A 24,186-nucleotide genomic window follows, 5' to 3' on the forward strand; every position below is an offset into this window, starting at 1 on the left:
AGTTTACCAGCTCATTCACGGACTCTGTGAGGCGACAGATGCGTAAAAGCACACAGCAGCTCATCCTTGATGCACCTGTTCATACAGCTTCACCACGTGTGCCTCAGTCACAAGCACATTCAGTCTGCTAAGGCAGCGTCAGTATTCTGTATCAGCGGTGACATGATGGGGAGCCGCTCTATCACTGTGAAGGAACCACATCCTGTAGGTCACTTTATGGACAGCACGGGGGCAGAATTGAATGGACAGGTAACACACTGGAGAGTGATGTTCATTTCCTTTAACGTTGAAGCAGTTGACGCAAGACTGCAGCAAAGCTTTTCTGTTTTTTCTGTAGACTCAAGTGTTTAGTGCATGACACACATTTAGTCTTTTCTGTTTAACTTTGACATTTTAAGCAGGTTCGTAGAGGTGGGTTTATAAATGTAAAGTCTTGGAAATCTGTTATCCATTTAATGAATGGATATTTTGATAAACCAATTGTGTACTAGTATTAAAAGTAATGTTAGCTCGTGGTTAAAGCACTCATTGTTCTTTGACATAAGTGTACGACGCCGAGAAAGGACCAACATTAGCTTAAAGATGTGTTAATCATGAAGTTGAAATAGACTTTAGAATTAGTTTTGTATGCATCCATGAGAAATGATCATATCTGTGTAAAAAGATCATAAAGATGCTGCCATATTTAGACCAGTGTACAATATGTCAAATAGTTTTGTAGGCACTTAACATGTCATGACTCGACTCCATTTATATGTCAGAGGCCTGAAAGAAGGCCACTGTAGGTGTTATGTAACAGAGCATATCAATCTTCGCTGTAGTGGTGGTTTTATTCAGCACAGGTTTACTTTTTTACTTTTGCTTGGGTGTGTTTTTATCTGTGAGCTGTTCCAGTCTGATGGAGATATGTGTTATGTGATACAGAACTCTACTCAGAAAGTGTCTGTAGTTTCTTTTTCCACTCTATCTGATTACGACACGCTGTATTTTCCTGTTTGATATTTTGTCTGAAGTGTTAATAATTTAGCTGAACTAGGCTTTTCTCCAGGTCTCTTCTCGTGTGTTCAGTGTCTTACTTCAAAGACTGGAGTCGGTGTTGCTTTATAACCAGTTTGAAGAGACGTTTTGTGCTGAACTGCATGAAGATTCAGTACATTCTGTCTTCTGGGCTTTTTGGGGCCACCCTGATTTTCTTGTACTATGAATTGTAAGGCTCAGTGAGCTCTAGTTTACAGTAGAAACATGTTTGCTGTCTAATCTTTCACCTGTGCCGCCAATTTTTTTTTTATACATCATCTGATGTAGAGAAATCACTTTTCAAGAGGTCATGTACTGAGGCCGTAGGATGTTGGTGACTGACTGACTGATGCGTGCAGTGCAGTAGTTTAAATGGATGTGGAACAAATCGAGAAGCTAGCCTCAGCAGGAGTAATGTAGGTACTCTACTGTACTGAACCTCTACATGAACAGTGTAGAGTCTTCCAGGGAGGTTACAGGAGAAAGTACACAGAAGTAACCAGGATGTCATGATGTAGTATCACTTGTTACCAACTGCACAGACAAAAACAATAAATGTATTTTCCAGTAAGACTGTTTTATTGTTTTATTTTATTGTTATTGTTTGTTAGTTAGGTTTTTTCAGCTATCCAGCTAAGGAATTAATTTCATTTAATTTTTCACTGTACATGACGCCACCATGTGGCCATTTCAAAATGGCTTTATGTTTTCACTCCTGAACTCTGAGACATAGAATAGTTTTTTTGTTTTTCTGTATAGCTTTTGGTCCAGTCCAAGGCACACGCATGCATATAGTGGTGGACAATGTATCCAGATCCTTTACTCAAGTAAAAGTACCAATACCACAATGTAAAAATACTCCACTACGAGTAAAAGTAAGTATTAGGTCAAAGTACAGAAATATTATCTGCAAAATATACTTACAGTATGAAAAGTAAAAGTAGTGGGAAAAAATGGCCACTGAGACTGATATATGATTAGATATGACATTGTTATATATAACATATCAGATTGTTACTACTGCATCAGTGTGAAAGAGGCATTTCACTGTTGTAGCTGCTCGAGGTGGAGCTAGTTTTCACTACTTACTCTGTTACACTGTTGGGTTGTGTAGTTCCAAACTTATCACAAGATAAATCTGAGGGGTCATGAGATGATTAAGGGGGTTGGAAAGAAGAAAAAAGGATAATGTTGGATGCTTTTACGTCTTTGGACCATTTAAAATAACTACTTAAATGAAACCATCTGAGAAGTTTAGAGGTGAAATGTCTCGCATAGACTTCTGAAATTAGATTGGACAACTACTTTTTCAAGCCAAAATCCAAAAACACTGATTTAATCAACAATGTGTTGTGTTTAATAAGCATATCATATGGTTTAGATAATATCGCCATCTGCAAAGTAACTAGTAGCTACAGCTGTCAGATACATTTAGTGGAGAAAGAAGTACAATATTTCTCTTTCAATGTGAAGCAGAAGTACAAGAACCTCAAAATTGTTTTTAAGTACAATACTAAAGTAAATGTATTTAGTTATTTAGCACCACTGCATCCAACCACTCATCTAAAGTCTATAAAATAATGAGTCATTAGGATGTTGAACCCCACCAGAGCAGCACAGCTTTCTGATTTTAAAGGTCCACATTACTGCAAGTCCATCTCAGTACTTATATGCCCACGTGCAAAGAAAGAAGTATTGTTTTAAGACAGACTTGAAAAAATGTGAAGCTTTCCTTTAAAAGGCACTCAGATTCACACCGCAGGTCCTGCAGAGGGCTCCAGAGGACGTGTTTCTGCTCTTTGGGTCTGAGGAGAGGGAGTCAACAGAGCGGCTCTGAAGTTATTTTCCCCTTCTCCTCTCAGTCTGTGAGGAGGATGGAGCTGGAAATCTAAACAGGGCGCTGGAGCCTGCAGAGTTCCGGGCGAAGCTCCGAGGCTGACCTCCTTTTCCTACTGAGCCCCTCACCGAACTTCCCTGATCTCTCCGGCCCCGCAGAGCAGTCGCCCCTCTGACCACCCCGTCAGGACGCTATGAAGCTCTGGGTTGTGCTCTCCCTGGCCCTGCTCTGGATGGAGATCCAAAATGGTGAGTAAAATCTATGTCTCCGCATCTGTCTCGTGGATTTATGAGGGAAGCAAGATGACTGTTTCATCGTGAGAACTTAGAATATAATAATCTGATGATCTGAGGTTGTATGAATGGCTGGGGGCAGCATTCTCTGTGATGGGCGTAGAGTGGGAGGTGGATTCACAAAGAAGTAAATCTCCTTCTCATATGGCAGAGACAAAGACTTTATTCTTTTGTTAATCATTTTGTCTTGCCTTAGGCGAACACTGCAACCAATCTGCTACATATGAACGTTATATAATGCATGTAAATTGTAAAAGTTTGCACAAGAGTTGCGTGAAGTTTGTGTGAGTTTTTTGTAAAGCGTTTCTGCAGACCAACTCAAACCAGCTGCATGTGAGGCATGCAACAGGCGTTTCTAATTAACTGGCCTTAACTGCTGACCTTTCCTTGGAGTTCTCATTAATGTTGCACTGAAGAATGCGACAACAAACCCTGAAAGTCTACACTACAGCCTGACCATTTTGTTCTCGTCTGTACTGGTTTATTTTGTGTTCTGTGCCCACTGAGAAAAGAAGCTGAAGGAGAGGCCGGGTTCTGGACACTCTGTGCTAGTAATAAGGATTTCACCCTTCCTGTTGTCACAGCTGGGGGAAACACAAAGAGCAGCTCTCCAGATGAGCGTACTGAACTGTGTTTCTGTGAAGAATGAGGCCGTAGCACAGTAGCTGCTGATTTTGTGACTTATCTTTGTAGTCTTTATCATGTTTGCTCCCTACACTCTAATCCACCCTCCTCCCTCTGTGTGTCCAGGTGCCTGCCAACAAGTCAAGCGGAGAAAAGACGTAGGAGAGAACCGCATCCGGCCGGGGGGGAAACGGGTGAAGATGCGACACCCCAAGCTAAAAGACGGAGGAGGGAAAGGCCAGTCCTTGTTGACCCAGGTTTTAGATAAGGGACGCTTCCTGCGCCTGGGCCAGAGCACGACTCTGACTCCTGGGAGGAACATGGAGCTGCGCTGCAAAGGCAATTCTATTGGGTGGTTGTACCCGACCTACCTGGACACCTTCAACGACTCCCGCCTCAGGTGCTGGAAGCAGGCACCAGCTGTTTGTCATGCTACAAGCTGATGTCAATGCGAAAGTCTTATTTTTTTCTTCTTTTGTTTCCTGCCTCCAGCATCAAGCAGAGTGACAAGTACAGTCAGCTGATCCTGACGTCGCCCTCTGCTGCTGACACGGGGCCCTACAGCTGCTATGTGATCGTGTGTGACGGCACAGAGTGTGAGAAGGACCTTGAACGCACCTACGTCTCACACATCTATTTCACAGGTGACTGAAGAGGATACAGAACACGTTGCACTTCACATTTGCTTTTTCTAAAGTTATACATATTTATAGAGAGTCCATGATTTGACACTTATGACTTTGATTAATGGTTAATAGTTTATTATAATGTAAATAATATGCATTAATGCTTTACCATCAGTAGTAAGATCAGTAATAAGGCATTTTAATGCAGAAGTAGAAACAAACTTTTAGGTTGCCAGTCGAGAGCCCACATTGAAGTGAAGCATCCCCTTAGTTGGTGTTCGTCCTCTGCCATATCTCTGCCTCTATGATTAGCTATCAAGCCATAAACACAACAACGTTTTTTTTAGCCTCAGTGCTCTGCCTACTCCCTACTTAATTAACCATTAATAATGTCATTAGTGATCATTTAAAAACAATATGATTTAGGTTGACCTGTCTCCATTGAGGTGTATTTTCACACCAGTGTGCACATCTGCACATTATTTGCAGTAAAGCACACTGACGGTTTGATGCCACACGTCTGTCCCTCTAAACAGACAAAGACAACCTCTTTGTCCCCTCTGCCATCCACTTTGAGATCGTGTACCTGCGTCCGGACAGGCCTGCTGTGGTGCCCTGTCGCGTGACCAACCCGCAGGCCAAAGTGTCCCTGCACCGAGAAGTCCCCCCAGAGGAGATCGTAGCCAACGGGACGCAGGTGACCTATGACCCCACCAAGGGGTTCGTCCTGCAGAACCCCAGCCCAGAGCATCAGGGGGTCTTCTACTGCAAGGCTGTGACCAAGGGCACCCCTCAGATCTCCACAAAGTACCAGCTGCTCTATGTGGAGGGTAGGGATGCAGCAGTCACACAACACTTCAGTGTGGTCATGAATACTGTAACACATGCTAATGCTGCTCCAAGTGCAGGATCAGTAACCGTTTCCCTGAGCCTTTAACTGTCAAACATACACAAAGTCATGAATCAAGTGCTGGTTACGTTGCTTCATCAGCTTCCAGGAAGGGGTTGTATTTCAGAGTTGTCAAAATCCGCCTCACTTGCCAGCTGAAATGGAAACAGTCTGGATTTATGGAATGGAAATTGTGTGTGGTTTAGGTAAAATGTTTGACTGGCAGCTGGAGAGAAATAGAGTTTGGACTGTTTAAATACTACTAAGCTTTCATCTACAAATGTCATAAATGTGTACATAAACTTACAAAAGCTTACCTTTGCATAATTACATATTTGGCATTTCATATTGTTCACTGTCTCTTGTTGACAGTTCCTAGCGGGCCACCGTTTGTGAGCCTAGAAGCCTCTGCGGGGTCTGCGAGAGGAGGCGACAACGTCAATGTAACCTGCACAGTGCTGGGGGAGCCAGAGGTGGACGTGGGCTTCACCTGGTCTTATCCTGGTCAGGTAAGAGGAAGACTGGACTTTGAACCAAAAGTCAAACCTGATTCAGGACAAGAAACAACAGCCAGCAATCTGTGTTTGTAGAGTTCGGTTCCATTAAATTGTCCTGACAGAGAAATGTATTTTGTAACCAGGAGTGAGTAAACAAAACTATAGCTTAAAGGAGGTGGTTTAAAGAAGTCTTTATACGGTGAGTAATCAATTTACTATCGAATTATGCTGTTAAAAATTTAAAATTAAAAAGTAGGGTATCAAATAAATAAAAGGATATAAATGATCATTAAATGTAATTTTAAAAAGGCATTTAAATGGAACTTTTTGTTATTCTATATACCTATTTGTTGTTATATTATTATTGCTCAGACAGAAAAACAATGTGAGATGGAACATGGAAAGTATTTTGCAAATCCATTTAAAACCTAATTTATAAAGCCATGATTTCAAGACAGAATAATAAAACCATTAAGTGGCACATTTAATGATTTTATAAAATAATTTTTTGAGTTTAATAGCATCATTGAAAAGTAAAAGCAATTAACCACATTATACAATAAAAAGACATTCAACTATTGAAAGAATCATAAATGCATCATTATTTTGATGGCGCTCGCTTTATATCTCTGCATGTAAAACAATAATTGAGGATGTGCCTGATAAGATCATAGTGGAAGGTAACCAGCCACACCATCAAAGAGCTGTCCTTTTCTTAAAAATCCACTCCAGACATGTTTTAAGACATGGAAAACATACTTTAAAGGCTTTGAAACAATCATTTCATATGAATAAAAAAAGTTTGATTACCTTATTAAATCACATTTTTTAACATAAGATGTCTCCTACTTCACCGAAAAGGCCAGTGTATGTGCAGGGGAGGTTTCAGGTTTCCACATCACACTTGTTCAAGTTGCATACTTGGCTTCCAAACTAGTTGTGATGTCACAAAATCCTGCTGGTACATCCTCGTGTTGAACTTTTTGCGGTGAGCACGGTGAGCCCTTCACCAGATTAATGCAAAAACAAACACTGCACAAGTGAGGTAATAAAGAGCACAACACTTTTTTAATTGGAGGGGGACTGTAAGGTCTTGTTGATAAACCGTAGTGACAACCCGACCATTGTGGTTGACGGATCAGTCCTTTTCCTGATTGTCACCAACAAACATAATGGAAGTAAGTCATGTTTGTTTTATTGCGTAGGACCGCCGTCCAGTTCACATCCAAACGTCCTGGAGGCTGGTCAACAGAGGTATGGGCCACACCACGCGGCTCTCCCAGAGTGTCATGACTGTAGAGGACATGGAGACCATCGACTTTGGAAACTACGTCTGTAAAGCCAAGAACCAGCATGGTGAGACAATTGTGACGACCAACATCATCTCCGAATAGCCCTGGCATGGAGCATGTGTTATGTGTTTGATGTGAGTGTGTGGTTGAGATATATAACTGTAACAAACCAACCAGTGAGAGCAGATGAAATGTATATACATAAAAAGTGGTGTATTTTTAGACTGTAGATTGTGATAACATAATAAAGATTTACTACACCTTTTGTTGAGGAGTTAGTTTTGATATTTCTTTCAAAAGCACCAGATTAATCAAAACTGGAACCTTATGTTTGCGGCTGGAGAGCTCACCTGGCTGCGTGAAAGGTTAATGCAACATTGAATGTGTGAAGCCACCAGTCAAACAACGAGGCAAAAATATGTGGGATGTTTTCAAGTCAAAACTAAGTTCTCATTGTGCAGAGGCATAACACTTCCTCTGGCTTTAACCTGTGAGGACAGGATTTATTTTGCAGCAGGACAATGAGCCTAAACATGAATCAGAACTGATGTCCAGAGAGGAGCAAGGAGTCTCTGACCTGCAGGACTTCTCCTCCACAGGCACCAGACCTCAAATCCACTGAACTTCTCTGGGAACATTTGATGAAGAGAAAAGCCAAAACTCTTTAATAACATTTATCATGAGATACTCTACAGGAGTGTGGGTTTAATATAGATTATTATAGATTCTCAAAGTCTGCAAAGTTAATTAAATAATTGAAATAAATGTTGACTTTGTATTAACAAATGAAACCGGGTTGTGAAGTCAGAGTTTTGACAGGGACAACACCCAGCTGCTGTAAACCCTGGCACGCTGTTGCGTTGGACACCTAATCAAACATCACCGACTAATCCTTGTTAGCCTTCATGCTACATTTAAATGAAATAATGATGCTGGAAAAGAGCAGCAGCCAGCAGAGACTTGCTCTGACTTTGTAGCATGTCGTGAAGAGGAGAATCTGGTTTAAAGCGGAGCCGTGTGCCAGGCTGACGTCCTAATGCACTCCGTATGTGGAATGTGATCTGAAGGCCCAGAAGTTACTTTGGTCCAATGCAACACTTGCTGCAGTTTCCACTTTGCTCAACAGTTGCTGGTTGTTATGATTTTAAAATATACTTTAGCTTAGAATATGAATGTTTGTGGTTTTCGAAAACATTTAAGGATATTAGACTCAAACACAACGGTCACAGGGCCGGACTGAAATCTGCAGAGTTCAAGTTTTCCAGTCCCAGGAAAAACTGAATTCCTATAACATACCTCTTAAAAAGATAACCATGAGAAGAGTTTCATCTGCTGTAAGTCAAAACGTAGATCACCGTTGTAAAGCTGGACTTTGATATACCAGGTTTAATACAAGACTTTATTAATTGCATATTTCAAAACAGGGTCAACACACCAATAATATCAATTCCACACAAAAGACTCTTTTTGAGACATTTCCGAGAGGCAGCGTGTACAAGTAAAGCTTCTTCTGGACAACTCTTTGCAAATACCCTGACTTTAAAGCTGCATTAGGAGGGTTCAGTAAGGGGTGATTAACAAGACTCAAACACATGCACAAAGACTTGGATTGGTCCCATGGTTAAAGAAACGTGAAAAACAAAACATGTTTGAAGCCACAGATGAAACTTAAAACTGCCAAACTAAACGTAAAAAAATCCCAACCTTTAAAAAAAAAAAACAAGAAATTCTGAACAGAGAGAGACTTGTACAGCCCTGGAGTGCTGTCTAGCAGCGGGATGTTATTAATATGACAATTTCACTGTCATTCTAGCGTAGTTAGCCGTGAGAAATGGTGCAGGAATCCAACAGAGGCAATTCCATATATTCCATATTCCAAATTCAGACTTTCCAGGGCTGCAGGCCTGTATCTGCACGTGTTGTCATATGCATGCATGTGTATGTGTGTGTGTGTGTGTGTCTTTTTTACTGCATGTACTGTATGTATGCGTGCGTTGAGCTTCAGGAAAGACAAGCCCCTGCCAACAAGTACAACTGACAAAAATAGTGTATCATTACATAGAAGTCCTGAGATTTCCTTTTTCCCCATCCATAGTATCAGACGTGAAAGGCAAAGAACAAGGTGGCCTTGCTTATTAAGTGCTTCTGTGCAACGTTTTTTTTACAGTCTGTAGCATCTCTGTACAGAAAGCGTCAAGAGTTCATCCAATCCTGAAGGAGCCAAGGTCAGGCTGTTGCTAAGCGAAGAGGAAACAAACATGGCTCATTATTCCAGGGGGATAACTCAAACGAGAGGATCCGCTTCGTGGAAGCATGGGTCCATCGTTATCTGGGTGAGACGGGAGGGCTGGAGAACAGGCCGGAGCTGCGAGGTGATTGGAGGCTGAAGGAGTGGGAGGGGGAGGTGGAGGTGGGGGACACCTTGCGGGGGCTGCTCAGGTCTCCGTTATGGAGCTTCCACAGCAGCTCCTCGTTCTCCATCGACAAACGCTTGTTCACCTTGGACTCCTTGTGGAGGGACTCCTGCAGCACAGCCTGCTCCGTCGACAGCTGCCTGTGATACATCAACACAACAGACAAGTTAGAAACGCTCTGGAGAACAAATGTTTACAGACATGGAAATATTCAACCTACAGTACATAAAAATGGGTCACAATTATATCATTTCATTTTTCAAAAAAGGTCTCAGTAATCAACAGCTGGGCACTGTAGTTTTTAGCAAACACTGCTCAAATTGGGGCAAATCATGTATTTGTGGGGGATATTGTTGTGAGATTTAGTCAGAACCAACTACAGTGCCCATATTCGTCAGCAAGGCAACAGTGTGGCTCAATGATGAAAAGTTTTTGGAAAATAATAGAGTCTACGGCGCAGAGGAGCATACACTTAATTGAATGCAGTCATAAGAATGAGTCATAAGGAGTCTGAACTGAGATGAGTTAGATGCTTCAAAGTCTGGTTTCCATCACCACATACAAGTTCATATAGTGAACTCTTACCTTGACAGTGCAGCATGTCTATCCATGCGGGCTTTGAGGTCCTCATTCTCCTGCTGGACCTTCTTAAGGCTCTCATCCAACTGCACATTTTTCTCTTTCTGGAAAGAAAAAAAAATCAACAGAATGGTTGAGTGATTCAGGAGCATTGCTCATCTTGATGCCCAGCACTTGTTTTCATCTGCCTCAGGTCTCACCAGTTTGTCAATCTCCATCAGCTTCTTTTCGTGCTGGTGGAGCTGTTTGTTTTTGATATCCAGCACCACTTTGAGGCTTTCTAGCTCCTGCTCCAGATACAGGGTGTGGGAGTCCTTCTGCAGGGACAAACAAGTAGTGCCAAGATGTTAACGGAATATTAAAAACTTCAAAAGTGAGTGCAGCCAGCCTCGTGAATGTCATGTGGCCATGAATCCAGAAACCCACAACAGAGGGCGCCATGCAACACAAATAGTAATTGATCTGGGACAATGAAACTGAGAGTGTCTAAAAATGACAAACATGCAAATAATGTGATCTGTGTGATGGTAGTGTTTAAACTACTCCTCGTCTTTATTTAACTACATGTGGTCAATATGTAATATTGAGCTGTTCTTATTATTTATCTATTAGTAGCAGATGTGGAGTGGCTGGTTCAAGTGAGGTAGTTACCTTAATTGCTCTCCTGTGCCAGGACAGAATGCTGAGTACATGTGGCAGCTACTTAACACTGATGAGGAGTGGCAGCCTCACTGTACGACAGCACTCTGGGAAAATTAAAATCTACACTCTGTGCAGAGATAGAGGGCAGAGTTGTAGCTAACACGGAGATGTAGATGAGTTTAACCCACTCCTGCTCACACCGTTTGACACGGTAAAGAATGGTTAATGTTAATTGATCTGGTAGATGATGATCTGGTAGACAGCTCGTAAAAATTAGGTCTTTTAAGAAAACGTATAAATCTATTTTTGTTTCTGTTGGTAATTTATCTTTCTGGTAATTGTTGGCTTCATGGTGTCACAACCTTTTATGCTTAGAGGCAAGCAACGCTAAAGTCATGAGATGTGTCTACAGTGGAGCTCTGCTATAATAAGCGCACAGATAAGAGTACCTGACTCCTTTCGGCCAGCTCTTTCCTCCTGTTCTCCTCTGCAGTTAGTTTCTCAATGAGGGCGTTGTTCTCCACAGTCAGCTCTTCAATCTGTCCCTGTGGATGTACACAGCACAACAAAGTCATTGAGTAAAGTTTTTACTCACTGGTTCACAAGTTATCCTCATGGCATGACATGCTATTGTCTGTGCGAATGTGATTGATAAAGGGAAACAAAGAGTCAAGCTTACAGATAGAGCGGCTTCTGCATCTTTCAGTGTTTTGTCCAAAGACTGCAGCTCCTGGTTGTGGACTTTGCTGAGCTCTAAAGAGTTCACAGGTGTTATGGCATCAGAAATATTTCAGAAAAAAACTGTAGAACAGAAGGTCAAGACTGATCACAATTTCATGTTATGACACAGTTTCCAACACTCCCAAAACGTCAGGATGTAGTTTCAATCATTCGGTCCAGCTCTGTTCACTCACCTTCCAGTGACATTTCATACTGCTGTTTAACACACTGCAGCTGCTCTGCGTGGCTGCTCTCTAGTTCCAGCTTCATGGCTTCGTGATTGGCTTTAAGCTCTCCCATCTTTAGAAAGAACACAGGATAGACTTAATTTTAAACCACAGCATCACTGACCTGAAGGCATTACTAAGCACTGGGTTACATTAAGATGTTTTACAGCCATTTTCTCCTGAAGCACAAAATGTACGGCATCAAGGATTACAATGACAAAGAACACAACACCCGCCTGAGCCTTTACAGAGTTTGCCATTAAATTAATTTAATTACAGAAGAGCCTATAAATGAAAATACAGAGGGATACTCGGAGGGAATAGTAAATCTTCCTGCATTAACAATTAAAATCTATAGTACAAATCGAAATCAAATCATAATTAAAAAGGTGGTGTAGGGACAACCTGCTGCTGCATGAGAGTCTTGCACTTATCGGCCTCCTCCTGGTAGGTGAGGTGGACCTTGTCCCACTCAGCCTGGTAGAAGGCCTGTAGTCTCTGCTCCAGTTCGGCCAGGTCCTTCTGGTGCTGCTCCTGCAGTTTCTGCAGTGCATCCTCCAGAGCAACACGCAGCTCATCCTTCTCCTTCTCCAGAAGTTCAGATGAATGGACGGAGCAAACTGGAAATAAAAACATAAGGCTACTATCTTATCTTGGTAAAAGGGTGACAGGACATGATGTTCAGTGACTGTGCAGCTGTGTAGACTGTAATATTCATTAAAATAGGCCAGAGGAACATGGCATTAGTAACTGCTTGTGTAAGAAATATGATGTGTCCCCTGAGGAATCTCTGTTTAGCAAAGTTCTCCTTGCTGTAAGTGTGTGACACTAAATGCGCTCCAAAAAGGAATGGAAAAACTGACTTTCAAGGGGAGGTTCCTCTTGCACTTGACTGCATATGCCGACTACACTGCAGTTATTTATAGGCAGATGAAGATATGGTAACAAGTCTCTAAACTCTGTCACAATATCTCGAAATTGGTAACATACGTAACAGATTTGTTAATCAGGCTCGCCTCTCTGTCCACGGCTGGTAATTTGCCATTTTTAAGTTTGTGCAATTGGTGGCTTTTGTTTTTGTCCTGTAAACCACTCTCACTATTTCCCAACTGTTTCCATCACCAAGTGTTTATATCTGCTCTGGAGTGGGTGACAGTGACCAACTCCATAACCTGTCTCCAGTTGATACCCAGCAGCTGGTGTTGCCAGTTGATGTGAACTTCAACTTACCAGTAAAGCCACACTGGTGGTGTACAGGTAGAGCCTGCCATCATGTTAAGCAGCTGATTTTCTTTCAAAGGCTTGGTCTCAACTACGTGGTTTGACAATAAACCATTCGAACTTGAAACTGTATAACCTCATTAGTGGGCATAAAATAATACTGAGCCCAGATGTTGTTCTGCTATGGTATAACATGTGTTGTAGGTACATTTTCCCTCAGAAACCATCAGGGCACAATAAATGTACTATTTGCTAATAAAAGTCATCTTACAATTTGATATCCATTCTAAAGCACAGATTTGGTGACCACAGTATAATGCTATCACGGTTACCAAAAAAGGACTCATGAAAGGCTCTTTTTAGCATCATATGAAGACTCTCCCTGTTAGCCATGAGGGCCACATGCTGCATTTGATTAAGTCTTTACTGGTTCACACTTGAGGGATGCAATTTAAGTCATGTTGGACAACTTTGTCACAGACAAATAGTCTCAAGTGTATTCCTGTTGCCGTCTAGATGTAAATAATGTCCTGGAGTCTGTGTTTTTGCACAGCTAAATAATACTGAGCTACAGTACGAAAACACTGCGGTGCATGAGCATAAAGATTCACCTTACCAAGAGTGGAATAACGGCAGCAGATCCAGGAACAGAGGCCAAGCTGACATAGGGACTATCTATCAGGCTTTGGCATGTACAGCTCAATAAACAGAGCCCAGCACTCTGCAACCATGTAAAACAGAGATCTGGTCATATGAGCCTTTCTAGTCCAAATCCATCCCACAAAAACACCTCATGGCTCATACAGGAGAGGACGACCCAGTTAATCTGCTAGCTGCATTTTGGCCCACAGTTAGCAGGGTACTGAAAGCGTCACAGATAATGCAGATGCTGAAAATGGCAGATTAGATGTAATATTACGTGTGAGGAATGATAACAAAGGGGGTGTGGTTGTATTACAAGTTTGGCTGTAGCTCAAGACTGTAATTCATTGCTGTATGAGGAGTGAGATCACTGTGGAGGGAGGGAGGGACACCGTCTGAGGAGGAAATGAACTAAAAGCGGATTTATAAGAATGTCTCTGGACTTCTACACATCTGAGGTCAGTGTGGGTCTCACATCCTCCCTGAAGTGAAGAATGTGTTAAAGCGCAGATGTAACGGCGCTCAGCATGTAAGAGCAGTCATGTGGAAGTCCCGAGGCTGTGAGGGAGGGGAGGAGCCACAACACTACTGCTGCCTTAAGTAAGAGATGAAAGCTGGTGTGTGAGCGCGCATGTGCCTGTACGTGTGAGGCTATTCTGTGTGACGTTCAAAAGGGGTCATTGTCCCTCAGCCTTCACAAGGCCTCAGGTGGTGTGGCATTCCACCACTGGGAGCCCCTCCTGTGTGGGGTCACAGGTCAGCCTGCCACTCCCTGGGGAATTGGCTGACACCAGCCTACTCAGCATGTCTTGACAAATAGGCATCTGATTTTCAGTGGAGGACAAGACAATTAACAAGTGAACCACAGGGGATATCTATGTGGTGGGCAAAAGCAACCAAGAGTCAGACCTCCACTGCATACAGAAATGGTAATATTCATTCCAGCTTGACACACCAGTTCTATCAAATAAGAAAAGTGAACCCATCACATCACAAACTACTTCAAAGCACAGCACTATGTTATCATTATTAAATTAAAGTGCATGACTGCTAGTCCGGAGGGATTTGTGCAATGTGATGGGAGACTTAATTCATCAACGTAGAATAATGCCCAACATATGTTATAAACCTCAAAATGAATGCACCAATGACTCAGCTCAATAACTGCCAAAAACACACCAGAAAAGTGGCACTAAAAGCAGACCCAGAACCAGGAAGTATGTACTTTGGTGATAACAACTTTAAACACAGCTGGTGTGTGTGTGACCAAGGTGACCTAACTTACCCAGCTTTCCTTGGAGGTTGACCAGCTCCTGGGACAGCTCCCTGCGCTGCCTTGTGGCTTCATCACGCTGCAGAGAAAAAAAAAAATGTAACAGTCATGCACCTGCTCATGAAGATGTCAGTCATTTTTTGTATTTGATTTGACACAGCAACCTGCTTAAATCATATCACAAATGAGCAATGCCAGCATTATGAATGTTATTCACTAATAGAAGGAAGGTTCTGTCAGGGAAACACCCTGACACATAACCATCTAATGAATACAGTTTTCCTTCCAGCATATTGTGTTTGACTGCCAAATGTAAATACATTTAACAGCAGCAGCTAACAAAAGACAAATACATTAGTAGGGATGGGGGAAGGGGGATTAAGGAAAACTTGACATTCAACTCATGTTTTCAGTCTTAGCACATGCCTTCTGCCAGCCTAACTCATTTACTTCTCCCTTTCTGACTCAGTTTTGCAGTAAAGAGGAGGCTGCACTGTAGCTGCAGTGCTCCTCCATACTTCAAACTGACGCAGAGATGATCCAAAAACTGTTTACCTCTCATTTACTACCTTTCTCTTACAGTGCTGATACACATAAACAACCTGACACACTAAACAGTACATCACAAAGCCTGCATAATTCAGTTATGACAAAATAGCCAAGTAAGACAAGCCAAAGATCACTTCACTGATCAGTTTACAAAAGCAAACAGTCCACACTGTCCTGCTGTACCCCAGATCTGCGTCTATTCCTCACTGCAGAGTAGAACAATGTAGAAGCCAGTTACCCTCTCTGCAGCGCAGGGAGCACTAAGGCACGCTCTGCTGCCAGAACAGCCCATGATCCAGCCTCAGCCAGAGGCTTGGGTGCCGGAGTCTCCCCCCCCAGCTATGGAGACCCAGTACTCCAGGACAAACAGTGGTCCAGGTGGACGCACCACCTCCTCGCACCTCCTCTCAGACTGCTCTGACTACATCTGAGGCAGGACTGAAAAAGCCGCTTCACTGGCTGTGGTGAGTGACTGCAGAGTGCATTACCGTATTACACCTAAAAAAAATCCCAAAAGGGGCAGGCTACAGTGAGCATGAGAGCAGCCTCCTCACCAGCGAGGTGATTTCACTTTAAGACAGCTCTAGAGGCAGCTGGAGTAGAGCAAACAGATAAATTGTATGGAGCTGCCTGACATCAGGCTGATGGAGCCGGACTTGTGGTGTGCAGCGACCTTCCCAAGGGATACACGGAGAGGCTTCACTACCACCATCCCCCACCACTCATCCAAACCTACATTAAATCATCCCCTCACCCCTCTGCACCATTACCTTACAATCTGCTGTGCTGTTACAGACTTCATGGGTACAGTCTCTCCACTAAAAGATGATATAATGCTGAGACAGATCACATTTCCAGCTTCAGCGTGAGCACAAATCTTTACAGTCAACGTACAGAATTTAAGAAAATGATATGTCACTTGTTGACTAACCACCAAATGCCTTGGTAATTATTCCTCAGACTGCATTAGAAACAGCACATCTTATCCAGTAACTGTCACTGAAGGAAGGCTGTAGTAAATTGTATCATAACTGAGATCACGTCAAATTCTCTCCATGCATTATATGAATGTAAATGTGCACTAAAACTTATGCTCAAAAAGATTATAAATTATTTGGATTCAAGTATTGAGCTAAATAACTGCCACCATGCAGCCCTATACTCAAAAATGTCCTTGCTTAAAACCTTTGTCATTAGTCAATTTATGTACTTTTATTCTAAAAATAGTTTTAATTACAGACCTCTATGTCTGGCTGTGCATGTTTTTGTCATTTTAACTTGAACAACAACTTCTCAGTTGTTAAAGCCCATGTACTGTAACTCTAAGGGTCTAGCAGGGTGCAGAGCGTAGACATGTCCCCAGTGTATATCAATATGATACAATGTCAGGTGTAGAATAACACTTGATGGGAGACTAAGATCAATCACTAATTGCTACAGATCAAGTTACAATTTCCTGGAAATTTTATGAATATCAGAAAGCAAGTTAAGTAAAGTGAGATTGTGGTTGTGGTCTTCTGGCCATTTGGGCATGTGCTGGCATTCCTACACCGAAATTAAACTGGTGTCACAGCATTTTCTCTTTGGTATGTCACACCAGGTCCAGTGCTTACACACTCCATCCAAACAGATGATAAGAAACAGTGCTCAGTCCTTGCTTAGTGTTTGGCTGCTGGTCATAACCATATCAAGTCAACAGCTGGGACATTCTCACACTATGATGGTAAGAACCTGCCTCCTATTCTTGGTCTGATGAGAGGCCACCAGATTCCACTAAACACTACATGCACACAGATTCGTCCATTAATACACAGGAGACACAAATCTGTTCTTTTTGTGTACTAAATTGATGTTTTGATATCAAAGGCAAGTTATATGTGTTAGATACTGTAGGTATTAGTGTCCACTGGACTCATTGGTTCCTGTGGAGGGGGTGAACAGAAGCAGGACATGCTGTAGTTAAAGTCGACTCAGTGAGGCTGAGACATCTGCTGTTCTATCAGAGAGGAACAAACATGTTGTGTTTTTAATATTTGTTGATGTAATCTGTTTCACAACCAAACAGGGATATGAGTCAAACATCAGTGACTGGAGATCACACACTGTGCCTTAAATACCAGCCGTCACATTACATGGGCCAGCATCTGATAACAAAACACATTTTTCAACAGCTTTGCTTTGTATGACTGCATATATCCATCATTCGATACTCTCCACACTATTTCAAAAAATAAATTACTGCTGGCTTTCTTATGCCTGGAATGTGCACTCAAGTTACAACAGGCAAAAATGCTCCCAACAAGGCTCCAAAGCACCTGAGGAGCAAATGTCAAAATAACTTAAGGCACTTGGCTGCATAATCAGAATACCTATATTTCTGTTCAGTGGGGCAGTGCAACTGGCACCAGAAATTAAGAAATAGAAGTATTCACTGAAACTCACTGAAACTAAAATTGGACTGATATGAACTCCATCACAACTGCAACTATCCAGAGCGCTGCCACACGGGATCTGTCTGGTGTCACACTCTGGAGTGAGGCAGGAGTAAAGGGAGTTGCTATAATCTAGGCCAAAGGAAATAAATGCATGAGTGACTTTCTGTATTACGACTAAGAGAAGCGGTGGTTTAATTCTCAGAGAGAGCTAAAGTGCACAACCGCTTTCACAGACTTGTTAAATTCTTGTCAACGAGCATCCCCTTGTTTTCCTTTCCTCTTGAGTCTGAGTATAATCTCATCACGCAATTTCAGACATAACAACATCCGACTAAAGGCATTTCAAACCTTTACACACTTCCACACAGCTTGTTAAATACCTTTGGAACACACTGATGGAGTCACCAGCCATTTCTTTTCACTTGGCAGTAACAAACTTCACCATGGCCACATAATGCTTATTGAGATTCACACCGGAACCCACCAGTCTGCACAGGACCAACCAGAAGGAGTCACTACAGCAGTAACAAGTATACGATCCCTCACCCACAATCACAGCTAAATTACTACAGTAGGGTTTGAAATGGCCACTGGGGTTTTTTTTCCGCTGCACCACCCTGGTGCCCTGTAAGTTATATCTGCAGCACAGGGATGCTAAACTGAATAAAGATTTATGTGCTCATGCAAGTTATTTACAGCCTCACACATGTGCATTTAATGGATTTGGCCTCAACACCCTGCACCGAAGCGTCAGAGACGTAGCAACAATGTCAGATAAGGTCCAGTGGAGCCATTGCAAAGGAATGATGGCAAGTTCCCAGCGGCCTCTAGAGGAAAATCCTGGCACACCTGATGTCGTAATCCTATGAGGCAAAGACAGCGTCATACAATTTAAAGGGAGCCACTAAATATCATCTTATGTCTTGAATCAATTTATATTTGGATGGTACATTCCAGTTGTTTCACTCACTCAACACATATGGTGTGAAACTATTTGACAAGGACACTTCTAAAGTTAACTAGAGGGATTGAAATAGCTTGTGACATTTTATGTCCTCAAACAGGGTAATGGAGTATCTGATTTGTTTCCTCTAGGTTTACTGGAAAACAGATATAAATCTTTGCTGACTACATTGAACCAAATTAATCTAATTTTATATTTAACTCATATTACACTGTAGTGCTTCTGATGCAAAAACATTTAATAGTGTCCAAACCCCACATGATAATTTTGCTTTGACAACTAAATGTGGGAGGATGATGGTTGGGGTCAGATGGAGGCTAGCTGATAGGATAAGCCTGTTTGTAGTGCACTGCGGGAAGAATAATCCCTTGGGGCATACACTTCCTGGAAGCCAATCACATGGCACCACTATTAAAACAGATCCAATACAAACAGCGAGCTTGCCTACTTGAATAACCTATGAAAGGTACATATCAGTACAACAAGACTTTTAGGCAGTAGCCACAATACATTCAGGGGAGCAGAATTTCTCTTTGATCCAGGATTGCTTCAGTTGTTCAGTGGATGACAACAACGGGGCTGTTTTGCATTGGACGGTTTCCAAGTATGTCTGTGTGTGCAGCCCCTCATACCCTTACAATCACTCCCCATGCTGCTGCTGTAAATAGAAATACCATTTGGTTCGCCTTGTATCAACACACAGGATTTGTTACAACACTCGAAAGGTGATGAATTATCAGATATATTCAGCCTTTGTGTGTACCATTTCTTTTTAGAGATCAAGAGGTGATATCTCAAAAGAACCTGAGATCAAGAGTATGCCTCCATTCCTGTATTTTACCAGTGTATTGTTCTTTTTAATACGTATGTTAAAGCAAAGACTAAGTATGTTCGTGCATACTGTTTAATTTCAGTTTTCTATAAAATTACGTAAAATGGAAAGCCCTTCATGACGCAATGAAAATATAAGATACATTTCTGCTTTTTGAATTTTATTTCGGGTGTGGTTTCCACTAGTTGGACAGATATTGTGATTCCTCATAGATACCTGTCTAATATATAGATAATGTGTATTGTAAATTCAAGTACTGCCTTTATTGTGATACCTTCTTTATCCTGATCAACCTAGTGTACCTGAACTAGGCCAGTGATCTCCAGAAGCATCATGATTACTGACAGCAAATACAAAATTGTTATATAACATAAATTTAAATATGCTGTTAAAATATATGTTTTTTTCCTTCAAATCATAAATAAATGTTCCTACCTCAGCCAAAGTTTGCTGCAAGACAATGGCAACTGCCTCAAATCTGGAGTTACTGGCTACCAGGAGTCCTCTGAGCTGCTGGATGCTCTGGTCCTTTCTCCCACCCTTGGCGACACTTGCTGGTACCACATCTGGAGGTCCATTACTCTGGTTTGGTTGGGGTGCTTGATGCTGAGGGTGTTGCTGGCGGGAGCTGGCCTTGGGTTTGTTCTTGTCCACTGTGAAAGAACATGTGTTGAGTGTCGTGACAACGTTGATCATCATCATACCCCCCTCCATAGCCACTGCAGCTGCTCTGACAGCAGTACCACCCGACCTATACACTCCTGTAAGGGTCACAGATGCAGCAAGCTCCAGTGTCAACGCAGTGGATATTTCTGCAGTTCAGAACTGTTCTGTCCAATCAGCCGGTCTGATGACTCCCAGTGCTGCTCCTCCAACAGTGCAGACATAAAAATGGATCCTCTGAATGCAATTAGTGTTCCATATCCTAATTCAATCTAGTGCTCTGCAGACACTGGTCACCAAGGGCAACTTATTTTAGCGAGGCTGTGCTACTGTAGTTTTGATTTACATCAGCTGTATAAATACATCATCCCCATACAATAGCTACAACGACAATCCTACTAATGAAGAACACTTTGTTCACTCTTCCACAACACGGAGACTTAGAGAATAAAAAGAACACTGAGTGTTAAAAGGAAGGAAGGGAAAAAAGGACTTATCTTTTGGACACCTGTGGAAACATTGTTTCTCTGAATGCAGCTTGTTTATGAGGAGACTGCAGTGAGCGTTATGTAACACAGCAGTGAGGATAGCCTTGGACATATCAGGAATACCAGTGAGTGGAATATACTGTACCACCAGTGGCCTGTGGGGATACTCACTCAGCTCTGTCTGCTGTTTTAGATGACAGCTGTTAAAGTCAAAAAGGCACTGTAGTGGAATCCAACCAAGTGTGCTCCCTTAATATTATGTAGGTACAACACCTGCCCATCATATTTATAATCATGGAGCATATTCAAGTTAAATTTATATGCACTAAGCAAAGGATCATTTTAGAGCATCATAACATACCAGAATAACAGCAGCATGTAACTGTGGGATATGGAATGGTCTTTCAAAGCAAAATAATGCTGCATTTACTCTGATGCATTGCCCTGCAGGCAGTGAAGAGAGGGTGTTCAATCAAAAACAGATAGACAGCTGATCCTGAGCTCTCTGCTCCCTGGCCTGACCGTGGCAACATAATACTGCAGAGGGAATAAAACTCCAGGCTGGCCAGACCAACATGGCGGACACTGTTGTGACAGACTAAGAGGAACAGGAACAGGATCAAAGACCAAACTATGGAGTCAAGGAAGTCAAATAAAAACCTTCTATGTGAGAACAGGGTAATGAAAAACCAGATCCATCTCATCTAAATAATTATATGCTGCATTCATGCCACAGACTGAGTTTACACAGCTCCGTATCCGGATTTGCAGTTCACCTCAAAACTAGTTTGTCAGAGGCTTCTTTGCGTTTCAGAGCCAAAGTAAACAGTTCAGTATGAAAGACAGGCACAGCCTATAAGACAAACAAAAAAAAAAATATATACATATATATATATATATATATATATATATATATATACATATACACATTCACACACACTGCACCTGGATGGATGGTACAACTGAGAAAACAAGACACACTCCTTACTATATGATTTATGTGATTTTCAGAATTTTGTCACATCTAATGCTTTGATTTGGTGAACAATTTTACATACATTTATCGAGCTTGTTCTGTAGAACAAGTCTGTGCTTTTAATATTATGTGTGAAATGGTCAGACTGAAATCTGTTTTTCTGGTCTTGAATGATCAGCGTCCCTTCAGACCAGAAAAACAGATTTCTATCTCAATGTCCTGACTGCATCCTCTAATCAACATAGAATCATTTTTAAACTATATACAGAAATAAATTCTTTATTTTTGCATAATACAGTGCATTGGTGCAGAATGAGAAAATATTTTTCTGACACAGACCCAAACAAACAGTTAAGCTGTGCTGCTCAGCTTTTAATCATTTTGATGATGATGCTGCTGTTTCCTAAATCTAAAAAGGGTTTCTTTAAATTAGTGTGCCCTCTGCTGGTTGTGCAAAGATGGCAAAGAGACACCATCTCAAGTTGTATTACAGCCAACATGTACCACAAACATGCCTACATACAGAATAAAGCCAAGCTCACCGCTCATCACAGACTCAGGCGAGAGGCAGATAGTTCACATCATACTGTGAAATATCACATTTGTCAATGTGGTGCTGTAACCAACAAGTAGTTATTAGTAGCATGTGAATCTCTTATCCCTTTGTAATGTCATAATATGTAATTGTTCATTTATTTTCTTTTCATGATTCTATTTTTTTTTTTTTTTAAACTTGCTGTTCTCTTTTCGTTTGCCCTCCTGGGACGATTAGAAAATAAAACGTAGGATCGTGTTGGCTGATGCCACTTTTAATGTCCATATAAAGAGGAACCGGCAGAAAGAAATCTTCCCATATATCTTTATTTTTCCCCCAGAGATTATCTTGTGCTTATTTCCAAATGCAGAAGTGGACATTATGCACCAGATTTCTGCTGAATTTTAAAAATTCATACTCTCACCTTATTAAATAATTCAAAATGATCTAAAGAGGTGGCCGGGTGACCTCTGAGAAAATCTGAGATTCAAAGATTCAGAGATTCTAATAGTGAACACAATTAAATGGAAATTCAGTCCGATTATAAGGCTACTAAAAAGAATCCTGTGTTTACTTCATTTAGACTAACAAAACAGAAATACATATATATATATATATATATATATTAAAGTCATATAAGATATATATTCCTGACTTTATATAAGCACACAGGCTGTCTCTCCGTTAGAATGCTGCTCCATGGCAACAGAGGACCTGCAGCTATTTCCATCAAAGTGTCTGAACACAGAGTTGATGACACATGCTGCCCTCTTTATTTAATACTTCCTTCCAGGCTCAAAATCATTTCGTACCAATTCAACGAGTACATTTAATACCAAATACTGAGTGATTTAGTGACTCCACAGCATAGCGCTCTGCTTCTGGAGGGAGATATCACACCATAGCACAAAGCATGATGGGTGATGAGACCCCTCACAATCAGGCACTTGTTATAGTGCTTGGTTAGATACCAGACAACAATTCTCTCTGTAATATTCACTGGACACTAGTCTACAATAAATGACTAAATAAATATGTTTTAACTGATGCATGGGACACCTTGTACATGCTAAGACGACTTGTTCTCAAGTAAATTAAAGTAACAGTGCTTTCTTGTGTTTAAATAAGAAATATTCCCACTGAGTTATTAAAACCTTTGAGAGCGTAAAATTAAGTTACCATATTTGGTCATAACCTTTCAAAAACAGGAGAAGCTTTAAATTATGTGGGGACCACAGGAAGCCACTGTGTTCCCACAGTCCTGTTGAACAATCACAACAAGGTTCCCATGGCTCAACCTAGAGACCAAGAACCAAAATAACCTTGGTACATCTCAGGGTGAAACAGGAGTAGTGGGCGTCCCAGTGAGCAAGACGAAGTGCATTTTGACACACAGTCATATACAATAATAATGCAAGCCATCCTGAAATGTCAATATGACTTTAAAAAGGAGACAATTCTGATGTTTGTTTAAATATAATTGCTCCTGAATTCAAGATTAAAATCCCCCCAAAAAATACTAAAATACTTCTGCCTGTGTCACACATTTTGGTGACCAAGGTAGGTAAATGTAAGATGAACCTCCTGCTCTAACGGTCAGTAAACAGCCATACTAAAAATAGATTTCAGAAACAGCTAACTGCACAGATCTACATGGGAGGCAAACAGTGAGAGGCTTGGCGTAAATATTATAGTACAGGGACCCAAAAACCATAACAATGTCACTAGAAATATAAAAACATTGAAATAACTGACAGACCTGCTTGGAAAACCACAGTGTTCTTCCTGCATCCTGACAGCAGCTGGATGTTTCGGAGTAAACCCTTGGCTGTCAGGCGCACGTGGATGTTCGACAAGGAGAGCTTCGGAGACCATAACATCTCTCAAACACAAAGCAAGACGGCCACAGTCTTAGCCAAAAATTACTTAAATTTAATAAATAAATAAAAAA

General features: G+C 41.5%; 2 protein-coding genes across 2 annotated transcripts; one reads left to right on the plus strand and one right to left on the minus strand.

Moving 5' to 3' along the window:
- Positions 1 to 2,892: 2,892 nt before the first annotated feature.
- Positions 2,893 to 7,340, plus strand: pdgfrl (platelet-derived growth factor receptor-like). Its single transcript, XM_070913416.1, has 6 exons — positions 2,893 to 3,102; positions 3,898 to 4,171; positions 4,264 to 4,415; positions 4,934 to 5,227; positions 5,659 to 5,795; positions 6,989 to 7,340. Exons 1-6 carry the CDS (start codon positions 3,048 to 3,050, stop codon positions 7,175 to 7,177), a joined length of 1,101 nt encoding a protein of 366 aa, XP_070769517.1. The 5' UTR covers positions 2,893 to 3,047; the 3' UTR covers positions 7,178 to 7,340.
- A 2,060-nt stretch (positions 7,341 to 9,400) lies between these two features.
- On the minus strand, positions 9,401 to 24,115 carry mtus1a (microtubule associated tumor suppressor 1a). Its single transcript, XM_070913591.1, has 10 exons — positions 23,995 to 24,115; positions 20,009 to 20,226; positions 14,806 to 14,872; positions 12,063 to 12,277; positions 11,625 to 11,730; positions 11,390 to 11,463; positions 11,160 to 11,255; positions 10,269 to 10,382; positions 10,075 to 10,172; positions 9,401 to 9,629 (listed from the first exon to the last, which is right to left on the minus strand). Exons 1-10 carry the CDS (start codon positions 24,113 to 24,115, stop codon positions 9,401 to 9,403), a joined length of 1,338 nt encoding a protein of 445 aa, XP_070769692.1.
- Between the last annotated feature and the right edge of the window lie 71 nt (positions 24,116 to 24,186).

The sequence above is a fragment of the Enoplosus armatus genome, chromosome 10, assembly GCF_043641665.1.
Source record: "Enoplosus armatus isolate fEnoArm2 chromosome 10, fEnoArm2.hap1, whole genome shotgun sequence".
NCBI classification, from domain to species: domain Eukaryota; kingdom Metazoa; phylum Chordata; class Actinopteri; order Centrarchiformes; family Enoplosidae; genus Enoplosus; species Enoplosus armatus.